Consider the following 23,952-nt stretch of genomic DNA (forward strand, 5'->3'; position numbering starts at 1 on the left):
ATGAAATATATTTTAAAATGAAATGTTCAATTTTATTCTTGTCTTGAAAATCAATTGAAGTATATCTAAGATGTAAAAAAATATAAAGCCAAAACGTAAGTATTATCCAAATTAAGACGAGCATTTCTGTGGGCTGTTTTATGCATTTTGGACCCACAATAAAAATAATTAGCAAAATTTATAAAATTATTATTAATTAACTAGACCGGTTTCGATTGCTTTGGCAATCCTCTTTATAAAATTCAATAATAAAATAGATCTGCAACGCCCTAAAACCACCAATAAAATACTTAAATTAAATCCTAAAATGGGATTATCGTTGTGAATACTATTATAAAATATATATAAATAAAATAAAGGATTAAGCCTGAAATCAAAAAAATGTTTCTTTTTTATAGGTATCTTATTCTGGTATTTATTTTTATTTTTATTATAAGGGTAGTAGTTCTACCTAGATTTAATGTTAATTTTTTATTGCTTGTTTTAGGGCATTGAAGACCTATTTTATTTTTATATTATTTGGGTAACTTTATTAGATTTTTAAATTTATTTTTAAGGGTTTAAGAAATGCTACTGAAGACGATTATCAAAGCAATTAAAACCGATCTAGCTAATTTGTTAATAATTTTATAAATCTAGCTAAATATTTTTATTGCGGGTGCTAAAGGGGATATATTTTAACAGAATGCGAAAAAGTAAATAGATGATACATACAAAATGACAAAATTGTGACAAAACACTTTGATTAGAGACTTCAGTTGATATTTTATCTACAAAATTTACCCTCTCAATCCCCATTTATTTGATCCTTACGTATGTTTGATGAAATTGAAGATAGATAATCACTTTGTAATATCAATAATACCTAATTTAAATGAAAACTTCAAATGGAATTTGCTTTTAGAATCCCGTAAATCAAATTATTTTCAATTATACACAGAAATTATTTGATCACAGTTAACTAACTATACCACCCATATGGTACCCATTACATCCATATACTTCTCTTATTATTATAAAATACAAAACAATCTGTTAGTAATTGTATCAATAATCCAAAATATATAATTTAAGTAAAATAAATAATTGATGTAAGTAATCTAAATTGCAATTTAAATAGATCGTTTAAATTAATGATCGGTTGCTGAGTTTAAGTCAAGTTTTTTGTTTTAAATCAAAGATAAAAACTTCTGATTATTTATTGAAAATTATTTTATAAAATTATACAGGAAATAAAAACTATAACAAAATGCCAAAGCATTCGATTTAATAATATTATTGATCGATAGAAAAGAATTATCTACAATGTTTTTACAATGTCTACATTTTGAACTTGTTTACACAATAATACTCTAGTAATAATAATAATTATATTGAGATGTTGTCTAAAAATAATTGTTTTATATTTATCTTAAAGTAATAATACTTAAAACATTTTCAATTGATTTTATTCAATCACTTTTCTCTCTTATTTTAATTACTTTTGTGTTGTTGATGAACTTATTGATAACTAATTGTTCACGTTTACAGAAATTGCAAGGTTTATCACAGCTCACAGTTGCGAAGACTATTCTCAGATGTTCCCTTCAGAGATTTTTTTTTTTTGATTCGTTTATCTTCATGAATATTTAACGGATAAAAATCGATTCGAAAATTCTAACTGGATATAAGCCCTAAAGTTTGATTCACTGGTAAGCTAGAATTTAGTAAACAAAAACGACGAATCGCCAATAAAATCGATCAAAATAAAAATATGTCGATATTTCCTTGGTATTTTGATTATTTTCAAATTCGTAAAAAATAAACTTGAATTTTTCAAAGCCACCGTCTTAAATCTGTTATTTCGTGTGGTATAAGTATGTGTCGTCTTTCTTTTGGATACATCAATGTTTGAAATAAGTTTTACTGTGTATAACAATATTGTTCATTAAAAAGTGCACACATTCACAGGGTCAAATCAAGCGTGACATATAGCATGATTGTCGACAGGTCATGCTCAAGTTGTTGTTGTTGTTTATAAATTGTTATAAACCATTATATATAGGTACACTAGGTCTTTTTATTATAAAAGAATATTGTTATTGTTGTGTTGTATAAAATGTAAATTATACTAATTTTATTTTATATACAACAACAACAACAACAATATAAAAAATACATATAGCATTCGTCTATGTAGTCTGACGTTGTTTGTCTGCGTGTTTCTAAGATTCTATTCTGTTTATAGATCGGATATTTTGATAGAAAAAATGCTATGGAACAATATAGCCTACCGTTATGAACATTTAAAATAAAATAGGGAAAGTTCTTAATGTTATAGGCCAAATTTCATATGGTCGTCTATGTTACATAACGGTCTATAAGAACGTTATTCTTTATAATAAAAGAACAAAATATGGTATACTTTATAATATAACTAGCTTGATATCCGCCCGCTACGCTGGGCTTTAAAGTAAAGACCACCACGTTCAAGCCTCCAATTCTCTTATCCCCCTACCATAATACTCGAAATAAAGCTAGGGATTGTTTTACACTGGTAAAATATATCTTGATTCATTGAGTGTATCAGAACAGGAGGTTTTATGGTTCAAAATGATGCCCATATCATAGACTAAATACGTGGCGAAATATCATAGACTACATAGACTAAATTTAATTTATTTTTGTAATATATATCTCTGTAAATTATAGCTCATGTGTTATTCTGATGTATGAGCTATATTATTGTGTAGTTTCATTCAAATTCATACAGCAGTTTTTGCGTAAAATCGAAACAAACAAACGAACAACCTTACTTTCACGTTTATAATATACAGGGAGAGAGATTTTTTTTTTATCTTTTACTAGCTACGAGCATAAACTATTTTTAAGCTCCCTGAGTTATGTTAAATCTACAACCGCATAAACCATTCGCACATTTCGCATTAACCATTCTCTATTTTGAGTACAATTTGGCAAATTATATTCCAATTTTTCTATTAAAATCTTCTAATCTAAAAGGTACTTAGAGTGTTTTAGTTAAAAGATGTACATAGTTAAAATAATTTCAAATTATAATTTTATATGTTGCAAAAAGTTTATAATCCTGAAAGTCACGATTATTTTGTTAAGATTGTTTTTTTTTTGTTGTATCGTTCTGTGGAGAGACGAAACGGAAAGTTAATTTAATTCTAAATTGATTCTAGTTTCAATCGTTATTCTCGAAAGGTCAGCGTCAAGGGCATCGCCAGCCAATAAGAAAAAAGGGGTACGAGTTGAAAGATAAAGAATATGAATGATCAGGAAAAAAGGGTCCCTGATTGCTAAACCACTGCAAGAATTAACGAGAAGCAGAGCAGGCAAGACTCAGAGTTACTGGCTGACATATTACATGGGTGTTTGTTTTCGGATTTATAAAAAAAAAAGACCGGAAAAAATAGGCAGAAAAAAATTTCTGTAATAGTGTCCTATTTTTGAATGCAAGGGCTAAAAGCTTCAGAACCCATCCAACTACTATAGTCAACAAACTCGCAATTATAATAATACTCCGGGTCTATAAAATATGAACTAGATGTACGTTTTCTAACTTTTCGCAGACAGAATTCAATGTTTTAGAATCTTCTTCATTTTAAAAACTTTCTACGTGTAGTGTTGCATTTACATTGTAACATATGCCAACTTATAAAGATTAATATATCAAGTAAAAATGTAATTAACAAGACTATTTATGTGTTGTTAAAAGATTAATTATCATTTAAATTAAAATAGATCATGGCGTCTGAAATATATTATACCTAAAAGAATAATAGTACATACTTTGTAGATGATTCAATATTATTCTTTATATATGGAAAAATCATCAACAATATTTCTCTATATTATTAATAATATTAATTGATGTAATTAATTATACGACTTGTTTTAAACTGGATTTTATTATTTTATTATAAAAAAAAAAAGGAATACCTACAAGAAATCAAAAGTAATAATCATTATAAAGCTTCATATATGTAACGATAATTACATTTCTATAGCAATTTATTTTACAGGAAGAAAATAAAATAAATTCATATCCGATATTATTATTATAGAAATATTTTTACTAAATAAATTGATTTTTCAACGTGAGAAAAAAGAACTATCCATTTCATTTAGTAATGTAACTAGTTTTAAATGCTAGGCAACTTATTACACATTAATATAATAACTATTGCGTATAAAAATTACAAAGATAGATTTTTCATTGGATTTTTATTTTTTGTCCGATAATATACGAGACTGATCTGATTTAACTATTTTCCTGTTACGCGTATTCGTATATAAATTCATATCCGATATTATTATTATAGAAATATTTTTACTAAATAAATTGATTTTTCAACGTGAGAAAAAAGAACTATCCATTTCATTTAGTAATGTAACTAGTTTTAAATGCTAGGCAACTTATTACACATTAATATAATAACTATTGCGTATAAAAATTACAAAGATAGATTTTTCATTGGATTTTTATTTTTTGTCCGAAAATATACGAGACTGATCTGATTTAACTATTTTCCTGTTACGTGTATTGGATCTTGATGCTATTTGTACTACCGATAAAATTTTTCCATATCATAGGGCAACAAATATTTAAGTAAAAGTCTATGTTTATCAAATTGTGAGCTTTTTTTTATACGATTCATCTGTTTTTGATATAAATGATACTCTGGTTGAATGAAAACAAGTGAAAACCAACAAATAACTGATTTAATTATTGAAATACCATGTATAGACAGTGTTTATTAGGCCATCGTTTGTTTTTTACTTTTTTGCGTCATGTAAGCAAAGAAAGATCACAAGTCACTTTTAGATAACCCACATAGCTGATTTTCCCATATAATACATATTATATACTTTTCTAATCTTTTATGCGCCCTCACGGATAAACGGTGATGTTTACGAAAAAATGTTTCAAATAAAAGTCGTTATTTTTTTATAAGGAACATTCTTTATATTTAAACTTCTGGTTCTATCTATAACGGTTTACAAGATCTTGACCTAAGTTGCTCATTAATGAACTCAACCTCACTTTTTACGTCCTGAGCACGTTATACAAATTTCATCTTGATATCGCTTTTACTTTTTGAGTTATCGTGTTAGATAGGCAGAAAAAACAGACAAACAATCGAAAATGGAATTTTTAGGTGATTTTTATACACCTATACTACAATTAAGCGTTGCAAACTTGGAACTATACTTAGTAAACCTTGATATATTTTATTTTTTTTGTATATAAAACAAATAAATCGCTATATATCGAAGTAAAAGTCACAAATTTTCCAACTCAAATTATATTTTGTATGATAGGCAACTAGTTTTTCTCTTAGTATATAAACTATAAAAAAGAGGGAAAAAAATGAAAATTTGATGCTCACCTTCACATGAAAATCCATCTCCTCGATATCCAGGATAACATGTACACTGAAAACTTCCGAGTGTGTTCGTACAATGTGCAAATACATCACATGGACGATATTTACATTCATTTTCGTCTGAAATAAAATTCAAAACATATAAATTTTATGGGTAATAACTAAAAATATTGATTGATCGATAATGTGGGTTAATGGAATAGATCTATTTATTTATGGTAAACATAAATAATAAATCTATAAATAATATTTATATGTGAATATATCAAACAATACAAGGTAATATCTCAGCTTGAACGGACATACTAACTTGATTTGCTAGATTAAAGCTTTTAAAATATTTTTTAAGGTAATTTACAATCTCGATGGGATATCACAAAATATGTGTTTGTGAATAACAGCTTAAACAATTTTTTATTTTTGCATATTATATTTTGGTAATCGTACGGATTCGTGATCATACAAATTTAAAAATGTATTATTCAAAATGCCAAATATTAATATTTATGGGTCTTTTTACTTTTGGATTTATATACAGTACAACTGTGTTAATCACGTAGCTAAACTGGGTTTAAGTGCAGATTAAAAAAAATTGTTTTATGCAAATGACGCAACTGTTATACACCAAAAAGTTCATAATTTTAAAGTGAACTTGAGTTAAGGAGTTTCGATACCAAAAGGAAAGTTTTACGAAAAAATTGAAATTTTGAGTGTCAATTAATGAGTATTTAATACGCCTCCATTATAAATTTCAAGTCGATTCTCGTACGGCTTACGATTAATTTTTATTAAATTAAAAACAGCCCTTTTTATATGGTGGTATATGAAGAAGTTGTAATGAATGTTGGTTTTTTAGTAAAAAGTGCTTTTAAAAATGTTTTACCATTTACATAAAAAACTTTTATCAATATTTCTTAAAATTTAAGCTTTCAAATCATACAAAAATTAAGAACTGTACATAAAAATGAAAAACTTTTGGTACAAAGACTGACTTTGATAGTTAATTTCTCCTAAGCCGTTCAAAGAAGAGATATGAATTTTGCCACAAAAGACGTATAAAAAAATGATTAATTGATAGATAAAATTTCAATTTTTTTGGATGTTTTTCTTGTTTTTGGTATCGAAATACCTTAAATAAAATATGTTCATTACAAAATTGTACAACACCGGCCTAATTCTCGGTGTTCCTTCAACTCCCAAGTTATATCCTTCTAATCATATCAAAGCTTCGGTGAATGAGGTCAATTTAGAAGCTCACTTATTACTTTCAATGTTCATATTGGAAGAATATCACAAAGTTATGAAAATTGAAACAATTTACCGGTTACGGTCAAAGTTTATGGTGGTGAATATTCGAATAACTGTTTTTAAATATAAAAGTGATTAAAATTGACGGCCTCTTTGACCAAATTCACATGGACAATTAATTTCTTTTAGTGCTTACAAAAAAATCTTTTTAAAATGCTACAAGTGTTCAAAATATATTAATATTAACAATGATTGATTATGTATTACGATTTTCAATCAATCAATATTATATTATTATATAATATATTATTTATTTTTTTTTACGGCCATTAAAATTTTTACAAGTATTATTAAAAGTAAAAGGTGTTTGTACAAAACTTCTACAATCTGAACCTTCTAATTGAAAACTTGGAATTTATTTTCGTTTTTTATGGGTTGATTGAGGAGTCTGTCCAAACATATGCTCTTAGTAATAAACGCTAAGTTATTAAGATCAACTTAGAAAACTAATTACTTCGATATATTATAAAAAGTAAATTAATGAATATGAACGAACGAAAATCATTTTCTACTTTTTGACTGTTCAAAACATCACTTTTGATATTTTTGAAGTTATATTCGAAACGTGCTGTCTAAGCAACTGATCCTTATTGAATAATATTTAGTATAAAAACAAGTTATACTTATTAGATAAATAATAAATAGATAATTCTAGAATAATTATATAATACATAACACAGTAGGAATGAGAATAATACAGAGGTTATAAAAATTAATAAGAGTATACGAGAGGTTGCTTTTCGGAGGTGTGGGTTCTTTTTAAAAACGCTAGATAGAGTATCTCTGAGCTGGCAAACCCAATAGGTTCTTTTTTATGGAAATGACAATAAATCTATTAGCACGTTATAAAACCTGTGCAAGAAATCAACAAATTTTTGTTATTCCGTAGATAATTTGAAAAAAATACTACACATAATATACTTTTAATATTATTACGTTTGAAATTACGTGTAAAGTTTTTAATGGCCGTATAATCATCATGATCTTTTTAAATATAATAATAATAATAAGAAAAAATTTATTTATATATATATAGAAATAGCGGTCAATGAATTTTATTCTTCCAAGAATTTGCATACACAAAACGTAGGTACGAGTTACAAATAAAACATGAATAATTAATCATCAATAATAATACAAAATATTAAAATGCATCCAAACTATTCAAATCCATTGCGATCGCATCTCGAACGAATCGTGAGAATGATAAAAATCTTCATAAATGTATAATAATAAAAAATGATTTCGCAATCTTTTTTGATTTTGATTTTGATTAAGGATGTACGAGCACGTACTAAACACTAAAGCTGGTAGTATTTTGATATTATAGATACGCATACATCCTTATTACAATCCTTTTTCACTTTCAAAATTGTTGTATGGCTTGAATAATTTATAAATAAATTTAAAAAATTTTTTACCTGGCACTTCGCAACTGCATCCTCCAAAACCATCATTACAATGGCATTGGTGATCCAGACATGCCCCATTTTGACATAATGTACCATCATCTTTGGTGCAATCATCTGTAACAAAAATAAAATTTAGTATTATGAAAAGTTGCTAAAAAGAGCTTAAAAATACTATCTATTATAAATCGTTTTCTATTTTTGAAGTTGATTTTGGTTTTTTAACGTGTGGGTTTCAACGAAAAGTACATCTTTAAAATGCTCATTGGAAAAAAACTGTATCAATAACATATGTCATTTCAAGAATGAAGAAGAACAACTTGTATTTTCTGGAACTGAACATATAGTCGAAGAAATAAAGCATTGAATTATCGATTATGTGAGCTGTAAGACGGATCAAGATGCGGTTTTTTGCATTCGATTCATAAGGGCATCTACAAATTTTGAGAGTAAAGGTGATGAAAGAGAAATGAAAAACTGGAAACAAAGTATCGATGGAAAGAGTATAATTTTGTTACCTGTATAACATATTTCGTCGAAAATGACATCCAAGTTACCTGGTTCCTTGGGCAGGCGAAAGGAGGAAATATGTTACATATTATTGTAAAACTCAAAGAGAGGTGTATACTGCCCGCCTTGCTCACCAGGTACCTCAGGGGCCATTGTCGTAGTGATATTCGTGTTCAGCGACCGCGAAAACGATTTTCAACGAAATATGTTACACGAGATGAAGTGCATTATGCCCCCCTGCGCACCAGATACCTGAGGATGCATTTTCTTTGTGATTTTCGAGTTCAGCAGATCCATAAACTCCCGAGTAATGTTTCTAGTATTTCATTTGTGTCAGTTTTCGATGCTTAAAACATGGCCATTTATTTTTATCAATTTTTTCTCGTATGTCTAAGTTTGACTATTGGGAAAATCAACACTGACGATAAGCAGTCAATGCGAGACTTATAAGTAGGCTTAAATTTATAAAGAACAAATGAAAAGAAACAATTGACTGAGTTAATTGTTGAAATACCATGCATAGTCAGTGTTGAATTCTTTATCACATAACACATACAAAAATGTATAGACAGTGTTGATGCGCAATCGTTTGTTTTTTTGACGTCACGTAAATAACAAAAGATATTCACTTTTAAATAGACACACACACAACTGATATTCCTATATTAATACATACTATAAAATTTGCACCTAATTAACGCCCTTGTGGGTAAACAGTGATGTTTACAAAAAAATGTTTCAAACAAAAGTTTTTTATTTTTTTATAAGGAACATTTTTTACGTTTAAATTTTTGTTCTATCTCTAACGGTTTACAAGATGGGTCCTACGGATCCAAGATCCAATTGACCTATGATGCTCATTTACGAACTTGACCTCACATTTTACGTCCTGAGTACGCTGTAAAAATTTCAGCTCGATATCTTTTTTCGTTTTTGAGTTATCGTGTCCACAGACGGACGGACGGACGGACAACCGGAAATGGACTAATTAGGTGATTTTATGAACAGCTATGACAAAATTTTTTTCCTAGTATCATTATTTTTAAGCGTTACAAACTTGGGACTAAACTTAATATACTATGTATATTTCATATATGCATGGTATAAAAATAAGGCTTTGGTCTATGGAATGAGCCTTCGCACTTCATCTATTTCCAAAGCGTTTAAATATTTTATTCTTAAATACGTCTATTAAAAACGACTTGTTAAAGGTAGGTACGAATAAATAATAATTTTTATATTTTGACATGCCAATAATAGTTATATGTCGAACTAAACTTCGAATACAATACTTTAATACTTCAGACCGTATACTCTTTTTATTCCTATTGTTAGCGTTCGCGTTGTTGTTTAAAAGAGTGTTTATTATATAGAAATTTGTTAGTATTTTGATCACGCGTTTAGTGTATTTCATCTTCTATTGTTAGCTTATTCTTGTTTTTTTTTGTTTGAAACATTAAATAATATAATTTATTCAAAAAACAACAACTTGAAAAGGATGATGTCATTATATTTTTAGTAAATGATAGGTACAGGGTTATTCGTTTCTTTAATAGAAAATACAGCAACATCTATAAAGCTTTCACTTTAGCATGAAGCAACCTACAAGTGCGGGATGAGCGATACTTTTCCAATCGTCACAATCTATGGTTTTTATATTTTTTTTCAAACGTGTGAACATTTGTCAAATCTTATTCACTCTTTCAAAATCGGATTGAGATAGTCGAGTTATTAAAAAATTATTCGCAATAGGTTAGGTTAGGTTATCTTGGCTATCCACATAGGTCACACTTATAGAGTTTTTTATTTTTCCGCTAATAATGTTATTTATAAGATCCTCAAGGTTTAGAGAGATTGAGTATACCTCAATCATGTATATTTCATGCACTACATCAGCCCATATCACAACTATTAATTAAATTAATTTTTGTTGTGGCAGCGGCAATCGAACCCGCTGCCCTAGGCATACCGCTACGCTTTAACCAACTGAGTTACAAGGGTTGACATCGCAGTTGGTTGAACTTTGGTAAAATTACTATACTACCCTCGAAAATATATATACGAAAAATAATTTAAACTTGCATTTTCCGATGTCTATAACAATTCAATCGGGATACTTAACTTTAAGAGCTTATTATGCTTCAAGAGGCGTTCTCAGAGCTGACTTTATAAAGAAGTGACTTGAAGTGGTCTATACAAAGTTTCGACTTGTTATAAATAATTCAAAAAAGGTACGCTAGCGTTAAAACTATTAATCGATTGTTCCAGAACAGGAAGGAAATATAGTATAATGACGCCTCCAATCAAAATTCAAAATTTAATTTGACATATAAATTATTATATTTATTACCTAAATATATAAACAGTTTAAGAATAATTAACGACTCTTATTTGTTCGACACATATTTTTGGTCAAAATCGATAAAACGTACCTAACGGTTTCAAATTATAAATAAATTTCGTCGGGTGATTTTTAAGTATAAACAAATACAAATCAATCTTTTTAAATTTGAGATATTTTATATTTTATTTACTACGTGACAAATTGAATTTCCTGTAAATAATGTGCGTTTATATCCGTTTTACGTTCATCGAAGTTGATTGAATCAATCAATATTTATATAAATATAACAAAATCGTTAACGGTTTTCTCATTCATAGACGCAAACAATTATTATATGTATGGATATTGCAGGATAATCAAGAAAGATGGACAAATTTAAATTAGAAAAAAATCTAATTCTTTTAGGAATAAATTGTGACAAATAATTCTGCTCTTTTTATAACGTGTGTTGTCAAAATCGACGCCTCGTCTTGTATGAAGTTAACGTGTCTTAGGATTTTCCCTCTAGTTGAAAGCACAAACATGCTTTCTCTAAGCTGGGTGAGGTTTCTACAATGACACGGTATTCGCCCTAGATACAAAATCTCAAAAGCAAAGATGTGTAACACTTTGAAAACCGTATATTTTAGTTTATCTAGGAATACTTCAGAGATTATCCCTAATTGCGTGCTTTAGTTTTTATTAAAACGGATTAAAAATAACTCAAAATATAATGAACAACATTTTTTGTAACAATTTTGGAAAAATAAATTTGCTGATATCCTCAAAAGGTTTCAAATTTTTTACAAATAAAGAAACATTATTTATTTGTATATTTGATTCAAAATCATGCATAATTTTAACTTTTGAATGTTGGATGCCATATTAAATTGCCCAGTTAATATTGCATGATGGTATGAATAAAATTAATTCATTTGAAAATATTGTCTAAACATTTGAATGAATCGGATCACACCTTTTATGCAAATGTGAAAGAATTGTATTTGTTTTTTTTTATCCTTTCTAGAAATGACTTAAAATAAATAATAACTACTTAAAATTCTTCTTGCAAAAGAGACTTTTATGGTCAAGAAGACGATCCTAACACGCCCTACTTTGTTTTATTTATTAAAATCACAGATAAGTTACCTAAACTTTTTGAACAGAAAGAGCTATTGATATATCAGAATATTAAAATAAAAAGTTAATCGTGATCTATTTAAAAAAAAAATCGAATCGAGAGCTGCTATGGTTTATTTTGACTGACAAATTTTGTATTTACCTATTAAGATGACTCATATTTTTATGTAAAACTATTTATTCATTATCAGTAAAATAAATTTATAAAATTCCGGATGTACATCCGATGAATACACGGTATTGGAAAGAGACAAAAGACGATAGAAATGTCAATAAATTTGTAAGACAATAAAGAAGAGAACAGGCTTTTGAAAAATATATTTACTTTCAATACTTATTTTCAAATCTGAAAAATAAAGACTATTTTTACAATCATCAAAAGACAGACAGTATAATAGAAAATGTCGTTTGCTGATTGCCTTACGTTTAACCAATTGATGATGAATAATCAAAGGCTTACTAAACTTTTATTATTGATCGTTCTTCTGTCATTTGTTTTTACAAGAACTGAAAAGGATAGTAACTGCCAATATTATAAATGGTAAAAGTAAAACCATAGTGATCAGAATATTACTTTCGTTAAAATAAATATTTTAGCATGCGCGCACGAATAAACCGTAATTTTTTTTGGTTTTAATTAAAAAAAGTGATATTGTAAGTTTGACCACTATGTGTGTGTGTGTGTCTGTCTGTTGCATCGTAGTGCCTAAACGGTTGAACCGATTTTGATTTTTTTATTTCGTTTGAAAGTTAATTTAATGGAGAATGTTCTTAGCTATTTTCAAGTGCGAGTTTAGCGTTCCGTACCCGGAAAATTTGTCGGGGATTTTTAAATTTTTATAAATTTCATTTGTTTCATTCAACACTCTCTTGTGCCAATTGACTGAGTTAACTGTTGAAACACCATTTATACAACAGTGTTGATTACGAAATGCGCCCTCATAGCATGGTAAACTGATGTCGATTTTTGAAATACAGTTTTCAAAAGATTCAATTTTATTGTAAGAGTTCAGAATGCTCAAATAACAAAAAATATTTTTTACTTGCAAAAAACAAAAGAAAAAGAAAATTAAATGCTTACCTGTACACTTCAGTTCTGCACGCAGTTCATCTGAACCACGGAAACAGTCAGGTTTACCATCACATAATTTACTTAATTCATATAATTGTAATACATCAGTACTTTCATTCACTTGACACCCGAAGTAGCCGTCTTCGAGATTCAAGAAGAATATTTCACGTTTATTTAAACCAAACCCAACGCCTCCGTGTAATGACTGCGAGTGTACCTAGAACAAACAAAAAAGAAAAATTCATTAGCAAAAATTCTAAAAACAATTATTATTTGATAATCAGCGACTCTGTTGCATAATATTTTAATTATTTTTAAACGATTTTTTTCAACTGATTTTTCAACAAATACAATGGAATTCAAATAAATAAAATGGAATAAAACAATTCAATCAAATCTGTAAACAGAGTTGTCAAATCTATTTTTATTATGATAAATTTATCACGAAGTTAATTTTACTTCGTGATTTCCAATCTTTGAAAATTGAAAAGAATTCCCAAAAAATTTGTTTTGTTAGTTTTTCGATTTTTTTATAATAGTTAAGACTAACAAACGATTATCTAGTTTATTTGAGCAGTAGATAAATAGTTTCTAAGATATCACCTGAAATCGATCCGAGATATCGTTTTGAGTATGGGATTCTGGGCGTTATCTCAGAAACCACTCATACGATCGTTAAATGAATGCGATTTTTTTGTTTTAAGGGTCAAAACTACCTTATATACTGAGTTTAATCCATGTTGGAAAAATCGAAAAAATTTTTTTCGATTCTTGATTTTTTTGATATTCTGAAGTTTTTTAAGGGTAAGGAAATCTTGAGGGGTTTACCTTTGAAAAATCGAATATTACTTTTTGTTTCCCAATTTGATGAAACTTGGTACATTTAACGATTGATTGAGACGATTTTCAGATATAATTTGAAATCGTATCATAAGAGTGAACAATTCGATTCAATTTATCGATAAAATTGGTTTATTGTCTTAGAAAAACAATATGAAGATGACAGAATTAAATTCTTAGGTTAGAATGATGAATTCTTAGATCCCAGAATGATCAATCATTAATTAAAAATAGAAAAAATATAAAAATAAATGGAATAAAAATTTAAAAAACCTTTTTTTTACGTTTGTTATAATTAGTTATTCATAAACAAACATATCAAAGCAACTTAAGTATATAAACACATATACCTAAGTAAGTTTTTCGACATTTTTATTTTTAGTGAAGTTGTTTTTATAAACAGTCGACCTTAACTGTAATTTAACAACAAGTACGGTTAATTCAAATGAATTGAAATTTCCCACGTATTAAAAATGTTACTTTATATATACTTTTAATCCATCTTTATATATACTTAAGTTTACTACCTAAGTAAGTATATACCTACTTTAAACATTACAGGTAAATGTGATCATTTAATAAATAATAACATTAAATATTATATAATGTTATATATAATATGAAATGTACCGTGTGACAATTTTAATATAGCGTGATCTTTTTAAATTAGCTATTAGCTATGAAAAAAAATCAGAATCTAACGTTTTTTATTCTTCCCAATGAAACCATATTGGAATAAGATCGGGGTACGTTTTCGAGCTGTATGTAAAGACGGCTGAGTTTCGGATATTTCTCTCTTTTATAATTTAAATTGAGATGAAGTACGTCTCGCATCTGAGGGAATTAAATAATGTTCGATGTACCCTTTTAAAGCAACCTAATTCCTGTCTGATAAATCATAATGAAGTTGTATCAACGGTTATATATTAATATATAATATATATTGTTAAAATCAATTTGCAACTTTCTGCAGAAATGCGCGCAAGTAAACGGAACCGATTTCATGTGCCAGACGTATTTCACCCCTCCCTAATTCCAATAAGAAAAGAAATAAGGGAGCTCGCACGATTGGATAAGAAAATGGCTTTCTGTGAAACTTTTTCGCCTACAAAATGTTATTGAGGTCGTTGTGATCAAAAGCTGCCTCAGCCACAAAGAATATATGACTATGTTCAACAGTGATAGTGTTACATACTCGCATATACACACAAGCTTAATTAAAGAGAATTGACAAAAAATAAATGGCTCAGTTGGCACTTGACATGAATCCGAGAGACCCGAGCCCGATTCCTGGTATATTTGCGTTTTTCTCCAGTCTCAATAATTACTCTAAATTAGATATAGTGAAGTTTATTTATAATGATATTAATAAATACAAAAACATTTTGCACTCAAAAGACAAGTTTTTATCTATTTATAAACAGCTAATAATAATATTTAAATGAATCTTGTATAGCTAATATTTGTTTTTTCATACATTTTTAAATTCAATTTAATATATTATATTATTGATCCAATTTGTTTAAATGATATAATAAACAGTTATTTCTCTTGCTAAATCTAGCAATCATTTTATCTTTTATAAGTATGCAAAAGATATCTCTACTGTTAGAATTTGTATCTGCGGATGTTTCCTACATACAGGTAGGTATATTATTTAAAATATTGTAAAGATATAATAGCTTTTAGCTAAATAAAATATTCTTTATAGTTAAATAATAATAATTGAATAGTTTACAAATAAATAAAATTTTTAAAGGTCGTTATTTCAAAGAGGTATATAATCTACAAATGTAGTAAGAACGCTTAATATAGAACCTATTCTCTTATTCGTTATTCAGAATTTCAGGCTGTATGAAGGAAGATAGGAGTTCATTCATACAAACAAAACAAGTTTGATTGTTTTGGGGAATTGAGAAGTCCATAAGATCAAAAATCTGGATTCAAGATTGAGAATAAGTTTGGGAAAAAGTGAGAAGTTGTAAAGAAGCGTTCTTATATTTTATCTAAGTCTTTTGACATCGCCTGCAATCAGTTTTTATTGTTCTTCGAGCTCAGGAAGTGAATAACAAGAGTGATTTCATAAGCATAAGACTGGGTAAAAGAAGGCCGGTTGTTTCCTTCACAGGTCACAGTTGCTTCTTTGGCTGATACCGACTAAACATGCTTTAGTTCTATTAATCAACTCATCAAATATGGCAAAGTCGCAAATGTGGCTAAAGAGCCCCGAAATAAATAAGACTGGAGTTATAAACTTTGATGTAATCACATCAAATAAAACAGTCAGGGACACTCTGGAAAATGAGAAACGAAAATTACTGCAGGCCATGCAACGAGAAAAAGTAGAGAATAGAACATATGCTATATTCCATGTCAATTGGAAATATTTTGACCTTGTACGAAGGTGAAAATTCTTTATGCTAAGACCTTTACGAAAATTAGTGTAGTACAACATAACAGATGTCTTTAAGAGTTAGACAATCGTATTACGGACCAAACCGTTAAACTTTACCTAGGTTAACCTAAACCCAGAGCAATTCTTAGTCTCAAGTGAATTAGAACTTTGCAAATATGTTATTATTAATATAATTTTAATGACTAGTAAAACTAAAAAAAATTATAAATAATATAAAATTATTATAAACAATAACTTCATGCAGGGCTCTGCTGTTAAAGTAAACTATATTATTTTATTCAACAAATGCAGTTATTTAATAATTATTGTGTATCATCTGCTCTGTTGTTTGTTGCAAAATATTTTTGTTTATATAAAAGAATCTCTGTAATTTTCTATTCCGTTGTTTTATACAATTATTATTACTATTATTTATATATCTAGACCTAAAGTTATCTGTTATTTATTGTGGATTAGATAAAAATTCGCTACAAGCGATTAAAAATAGATTGAAAAAATTTGTAATATGCGAAATTTACTACGGTTGTATTTAAATTGTTATATTCAATTTACTTTAAAGGCCTTCTGTAGTTTTATTTGCAAAATTCAACAAGGTGTGGTAGATGTGACCTGACAGATCGAGAGTTCAGATGGCCTTAAAATATTCCGCTCTTTATAGGCTTAAAATTGACCGAGCCTCATTATTGAACCACTTCTATTATCCTTAGGTTAGGTTAGGTTATATTGGCTGCCAGCAAAGGACACACTTAAGCTATAGAGCCCATTGTGATACCATGTATGTGTTTTTACCACCTTTCCGCTGATAATTTATTTATCAGCTCCTCAATTTCAGAGGCTGAGTGCACCTCCTTCATACATATACCATGCACTACACCAGCCCATCACAACTATTAATTAAATAATTTTGTTGCAACGGTGGGAATCGAATCTGCTACCCTACGCATACCGCGGACGGAATTGGTTACGCCTTAACCAACTGAGCTAATAAGGCGATTTCTATTATCCTTAAGAGAATATAATACAAGAGGCGCCACCGATAAAATAGTTTTTTTTCATTTTATGTTGATTTGGATTTATGGCTTTTCATCTGGACTCTTTAGCATTTCACTTGAAAATCGAGTACATTGTCTGTTATTTCGTTAAATTCATTAAACGACAAATACATTCACTGTGTCGCATATTCTGACTTCTAAGTAGGATAAAGAAGCTTGAAGGTGCTTGGTTACATGTTAACTCTCCCAGAATAACTATAATACATGAATTCTACATTACTACATCGTATTACAGTGTGTTTATACCATTAACAGATTAAGTGCAAAATAATTACAAATACCGTATGGCAAAACAAATAATTTGTAAAAATAAATGTTTCACCTACCTCCCACTCGGTTTCAAACAGATGTTGAATCAAAAACAGATTGATATATTTTATTTTAATAATAATAACTATAATTTATTTATTTGTGTTTAACTATCCATGATGGTTTATTATTTGAAGTAACAAGTAATTATAGATGATTTGCTTATTTTTAATTCAAATACATGCAATATTGTTGAAACAAACGGTATTATACTTTAATTTTGTTTGCTTATATTCTTACTACGAAGATGCGATCAGACTGTGTTTTTGAGTAGTTAAGGGTTGAATAATTTAATCCTATAAGTTTTGCATATTTTGGTGTAAAATTAAATACGAAACTTTTAATATGATAATGGTCACCAAGTGGTTTTTCAAATATTTCGTGAATAATATTAGCTTTTTTCTATCTTTTAGTATTTTCGGAAGCATGAAAGAGAAAACCTATCATCATCTCCCAGTCTATGTACTCATATCGGAAGCTTTTAATAATGACGTATTCCAATTATTAATGTGCTTCTTATAAATCGAGAGTACATCAGAGTTTATTTTTTAACCGATTTCAAAAAAGGAGAACGTTCTCAATTCGACTGTTTGTTTTTTTATGTTTGTTATCTCAGAACTTCCGACTAGATGAACCGATTTTGATGATTCTTTTTTTATTTGAAAGCTAGTGCTATCCGTGTGGCCCCATTTCAATTTGGCCCAGTTTTGACAATGACATCCATGGAAAAACCATATAAGTCCGAAATTTGCATTAAGTATGTGCGCGACGAATAACTCAATATCACGCTAACCGATTTCGATGATTCGTTTTTTAGTGACAAATTAATCAGTGTACTTCAGATTCACTAATCGTGCTAATCACAAATAAAAAAACTCTTCAAACAAAAAACTATTGCAAAACAAATTAATATTAAGTAAAAAACTAACGATAATATAATGTAGTTAAAATTATTGTTATTTTTGAGGTAGGTGTCAGACAAGTTAATGTAGCAAACTGTTCTGTCACAGTTGTTTCCTTGGCTGATACCGACTCCAAATATAACAATAAATGTAACTACATTATATTATCGTTATTTATTTACTTTATATTAATTTGTTTTGGAATAGTGTTTTTGTTTGAAGTCGGTTTTATTTTGTTAAAAGTTTTTTATTTACAGAGGTGCAGTACGCTAAACAAATTACCCATAAAGAATTTTTGCTGTAGGTATTTCAAGTGAATATTTTAACAATATAATTATACACATATTAAATATATTTACTTAAAAGGAAATTATTTATAATTCGTGTTAAAGATTTATTGTGTTTGATAATAATTAATTGAATTAAAAAATTAATTCTATACATTATTGTATGACATTAGGCACGAACATTCATTTAGCTAAGTAATATTCTTTGTACACTCAATAATAAAATAATTACAATACAAATAATTCAAGTTTAATTCAATTCTTTTAAAAATAATAAACATTACAAAAAAAACTTTCTTCTTTTATTTTAACGATTTTTGTAATAAGTGGGTAATAGTGTTGTGTGTTGGTGATTGATTGACATTAATTAGTTAATTGTAATAAAATTATCTAATAATTCTTGCAATATAATTTATCGACCATAAAACAAAGAATATATATTTTAATCTTCTTTCATTTAGTACGTAAATCTTTAAAATCCTTTTCTTAGAAATTCAATAAAATTGAAATGTAAGATTAATAAAAGTTATGAAGATTTTAATGCTAATTTGGAATACACACACGTAGTGACACTTTCAGAATTCTTATCAAGTTCAGAGGTTATGAGTTCGATTGCCACTCAGAAATATTTAATAATTGAGAATTCATATCAGGTTTTTTAATGTTAGAAATGTTAAAATTAAAATATTTCAACGGTAGGAAGTGTAAATACAAAAATTTCTCTAAAGTAATAATTAAAATATATTCATTAAAACATTTGTACCATTTTAAATCATCTTCATATCAAGTAAAGTAGTTCCTACGTATGATTAACGAATACTAATTATTCAAATTTTATAATTTATTTCCGACTTTCTAAGAAATTACTAAAATAAATACAAATTTTTTTTATTTATGTGTTTAATATTAAAAAAATATAATAAATAAAGTATTTAAGAAAATATATATAAACCTTGACCTAAAAAATAATATATAATTTTTTTAAACATATTTTAATGCATAATTTAAATGTAAAATTATTAATGTCTTGATGAATAAATAATAAATACGTTTATTTAAAAATCTACATATGAGTACTTAAATCATAGATTTGACAGAAATGTCTAGACCATTTGTAGATATCCTAAACAAAATTACTTTCAAAAAGACATTTTTAACATAAAAAGACATGTTAAAATTTCGTCTTAACGTTTATTTGGATTATTCTGTTCGATTTTTTTTTTTGTAATTTCACAGTAATTATTCATCTAGTTTGAACTGCTGTCTCACCAATATTAATCTAAAAAATAACTAGGAAAATTTATACTTGATAATCTTTTAATGGCTGAATATTTGTTTCGATAAAATAAATACGAAGAAGCACTGAGTTTGCAAGTTGGAGAAAAAAAAATTACCTGGATGGATACTTGGAAAAACTTCGATAGGAATGTCATTAGAAAAATGTGCAGAGTCCCGGAAAAACGAAAATTGTGGACTAAAGTATCCTCTAACATCCCTTAAAGCGGTAAGGAACCATACATACATACATACTGTGTTTGCAAAATAAGGTTTTATCTTTGCTCTTAGATGTCATTTTTGAAATGCTGACCTTCGATTTCAAGAAAAATGACGTCAATAAAATTAATATAGGGTGAAAAATTTATATAAGACGCAAGTTTGAAATAACTTGCAAAGTTGATCACGGCTTCAAACTAGGAATAACCCAGTAAATCCAAAATGGTTAAAACAACTTACAATGAAAGCATGTTAATTCTTATTTGCGATTTTTCTGTTAAAGCAGTGTCTAATTTTCATTTTTAGAAGAAACATTCTAGTCAATTTAATAAATAATACATTGAATAATACCCTTTCATTTTCAAATAGATACACCTTAATTTAGCCAATATACGATTTGTAAATGAGTAAAAGTATCTCCTCTACCTATGTATGCTAAAAATCATATAATATTATTTACTTTGAATTGAGCTAAGCTAAGTTGAACAGATATAATTATAGGCAATGCCTATTGTGTTATATGTAAATATATAATTAGCAGTAGGTGTTGTTTACTCTTATTATTTTATTTTATTCATAAAATTTATAATAATTTATAATTTCTGATATTCATTCATAAATTTTAATTCATAATCAGTACTAAAGCTATATTCATCAATTGATTGATTTAAAGTACACTTGTGTTTTGAACTCTTAATTGAATATCACAAAAGATCGCCAATTGAATTAATATCATTTGAATTATGTAATTGAATATATATATATACTAGCGTCCCCGACGGACGTTGTCCCGTAAAAACGTAACTCCAATTCATGAATACCTATACTACGTTTAGCCTGTCCGCTAAACCCCAATTTAACTCCTATTTATTGGAGTGGCCTGACCTTCGACCTTTGGCCTGACCTTTGATAGTAGACCTCGCTGCGCTCGCATATGGCTCTAATAAATGCCTATTGACAATACCTGAATACTATTAAAAATACATAGTACACATAGTATACATAATGTGATATGATTTATATGCGCTCCCACCATTTAATGAAATTTCATTTTTTTGGTACGGAGCCCTCAAAAACAGTTGTACTGGACCAAATTGTAAATCTAAACCATTCTCCAATCCCCTTGAACTCACACAAAAAATTTTATCGAAATCGGTCCAGTCACATACACACGCACACAAGAAATATATATATTAAGATATATATATATATATATATATATATACATATATATATATATTTTTTTTTTTTTGACGTTTTTTTTTCATCTATAATCGGTGGGAAATAAATATTTATTGACTATTTTAAATTTTTCTAAACCTACAAAATTGGAGAATATCTTTGCTTAGTAATTAAAAGAGTAATTTTCAAGACATGAATCAAAATCTTAAACACAGAAGTCAAAGCTGGAAAATAATGCGATTTTTGAATTATTCATGTCATTTTCTTGGAGTTTTTTTCCGAAACAAAGAAAAACAAGATTAAATTTAAAAAAAATGCTTCAAATTTATAGTAATTTTCACATCGTGATAAAATGTTTTTGCGATTTTCAGGACCTATCCGACTCACAGAATAGTACTTAAGGTTTTGTTTTTATTTTTTTTTTAAATTCACAATAAAAATTTATGTTTATATTATCCAAAAGCTAACTGAAAGCCTAATCCGGGACTAACAAATATAAAACACACTTACATAACACGCAAAATATATTATTATTAAAGACAATAAGATTTATCAGCAAAGTGTTACTTTGTAAAGTTGTAACAGACACAAAAAAACAGATTTTTTTTTTGTAAATGTATGAGAAGGTGTATATGTTAGGTACCTTGATTGAAAGGAAGTATTGTTTTGCATCTATGAATACATTTCCGTTCAAATTTATTTAAAATAATTCTTAATATACAGACATTTATTCTTTTTACGTAATATTTAAGAAGATGAGTTTACAAGTATTTGTTTTAAATTAATAGGTAAAGTATCTTTTATTTTATTAAAAAATAAACAAAAATATTGAATTAATTAAGTTGGTAGGTAGGTACTTTATTGTGAAATATTTTTAATCATTAATTACAAATCCCCCTGTACAAGGTTGTGTCATTTACTCAAGAATAATATTTTTAACATTCTGATAATATCCGAATGTTTTGTTTTTTTAAAATTGTAATTACGATGGAAAACTGAAGCTGGTACTAGCAATATATGTATGTGCTTTTTACGCGATAATTACTGGGATTTACTTCAGTATTCATAATGTGGCTGAAAAAATGAGAAAAGAATTAAAAGGTTCTACCTGTGTAGAAAACCATATATAAACCAAAAACCATTCGCCTGAAATTCGACCTGAAAGGTCTGAAATTAAAAAGCCTTGAAGAATATATTGGTAAATTACCTTGTTCGTATTCATAAATTTGATTGAGTTATTACCGCTTTTGAGATACGAATCAGCAGCCCTAGCATTAAAAGTATACTTAGCTGGTTTCAAGCAAAAAATCTGCATCAATTTTTCAAGGAACGGTATCTTTAAAGCCATTGTGAATTTCTCAAACCGTACACGTTACCGATTTCGTTTAATAATTTCTTCATGCTTTGTTCAAGCTTTCAGATTGTTTATTGGGTTAAGAATAATTTGAACAAAAAAATACTCTTTATTTTTTTTGAAAATAATCGCGACAAAAGATGGTTCAATGGAATTATTTGTTCATCATTTTCAGACCACAAACGAAACAATAACCATAAATCATCATCAAATCAAATTTAATATTTGCATACAAATTGAAATTAAAATTGTTGATCCAAAATCTAATATTATAAACATAACCATTTAATAAATCTTTTTATAGAAATTGAATTGCACAACTAAAAATAAATTGAAATATTGTAATCAATCAATAAAAAAAGCAATTTTACATTTTTTGCTAAATTGATTTTGTATAAAAAAACGATTTAAAAAAACAATTTCAAGGTGATTATATCCAAAAATTTGTCTAAAATCATGTGGTATAGAATAGACATTCTCACACACCCAAAACTTGCATTTTACTGAAGAAATCAATAGATAAATACAAAAGGCAAATATAAACAATAGAGACGACAGAAGTGACCTAGTAACAATTTTTAGCCTCCCACGATAAAAAACAAAACTGTTGTATTTAAACCTTGATAAGTGAAAAATGTTTTTACAATAGATTTAGTAATTAAATTAATAATCATATGTGAGGACGATTCTACAATATATGCAAAAGAACATAGAATTATTCTTTCTCAGTCACACAGCCAGCCACAACGATTATGTTGGTTGAATGGGGAAAGTATTAGATGGTCTTATAGCCATGACTTTTATGTAAAATAATTGGTTTGTCTGTTTGAATAAATTTTTTAAAACATCTCATGACAAAAATTATATAATAGAAAATTTGATTTGTACTGCAGGTTATGTGGTAGATACTAGAGAATACGATTTTGGAGAGTCGTCAATTTCTTCCAGTAATAAAATTTTT

General features: G+C 27.7%; 1 protein-coding gene across 1 annotated transcript in view; it reads right to left on the reverse strand.

The window, feature by feature from the left end:
• LOC123294510 overlaps window positions 1–23,952 on the reverse strand; it is a 279,274-nt gene that overhangs the window by 92,389 nt on the left and 162,933 nt on the right. Inside the window, 3 exon segments of the mRNA XM_044875560.1 lie at window positions 5,397–5,513; window positions 8,123–8,227; window positions 13,165–13,372. Coding sequence (XP_044731495.1) covers window positions 5,397–5,513; window positions 8,123–8,227; window positions 13,165–13,372 — 430 coding nt within the window.

The sequence above is a fragment of the Chrysoperla carnea genome, chromosome 3, assembly GCF_905475395.1.
Source record: "Chrysoperla carnea chromosome 3, inChrCarn1.1, whole genome shotgun sequence".
NCBI lineage: Eukaryota > Metazoa > Arthropoda > Insecta > Neuroptera > Chrysopidae > Chrysoperla > Chrysoperla carnea.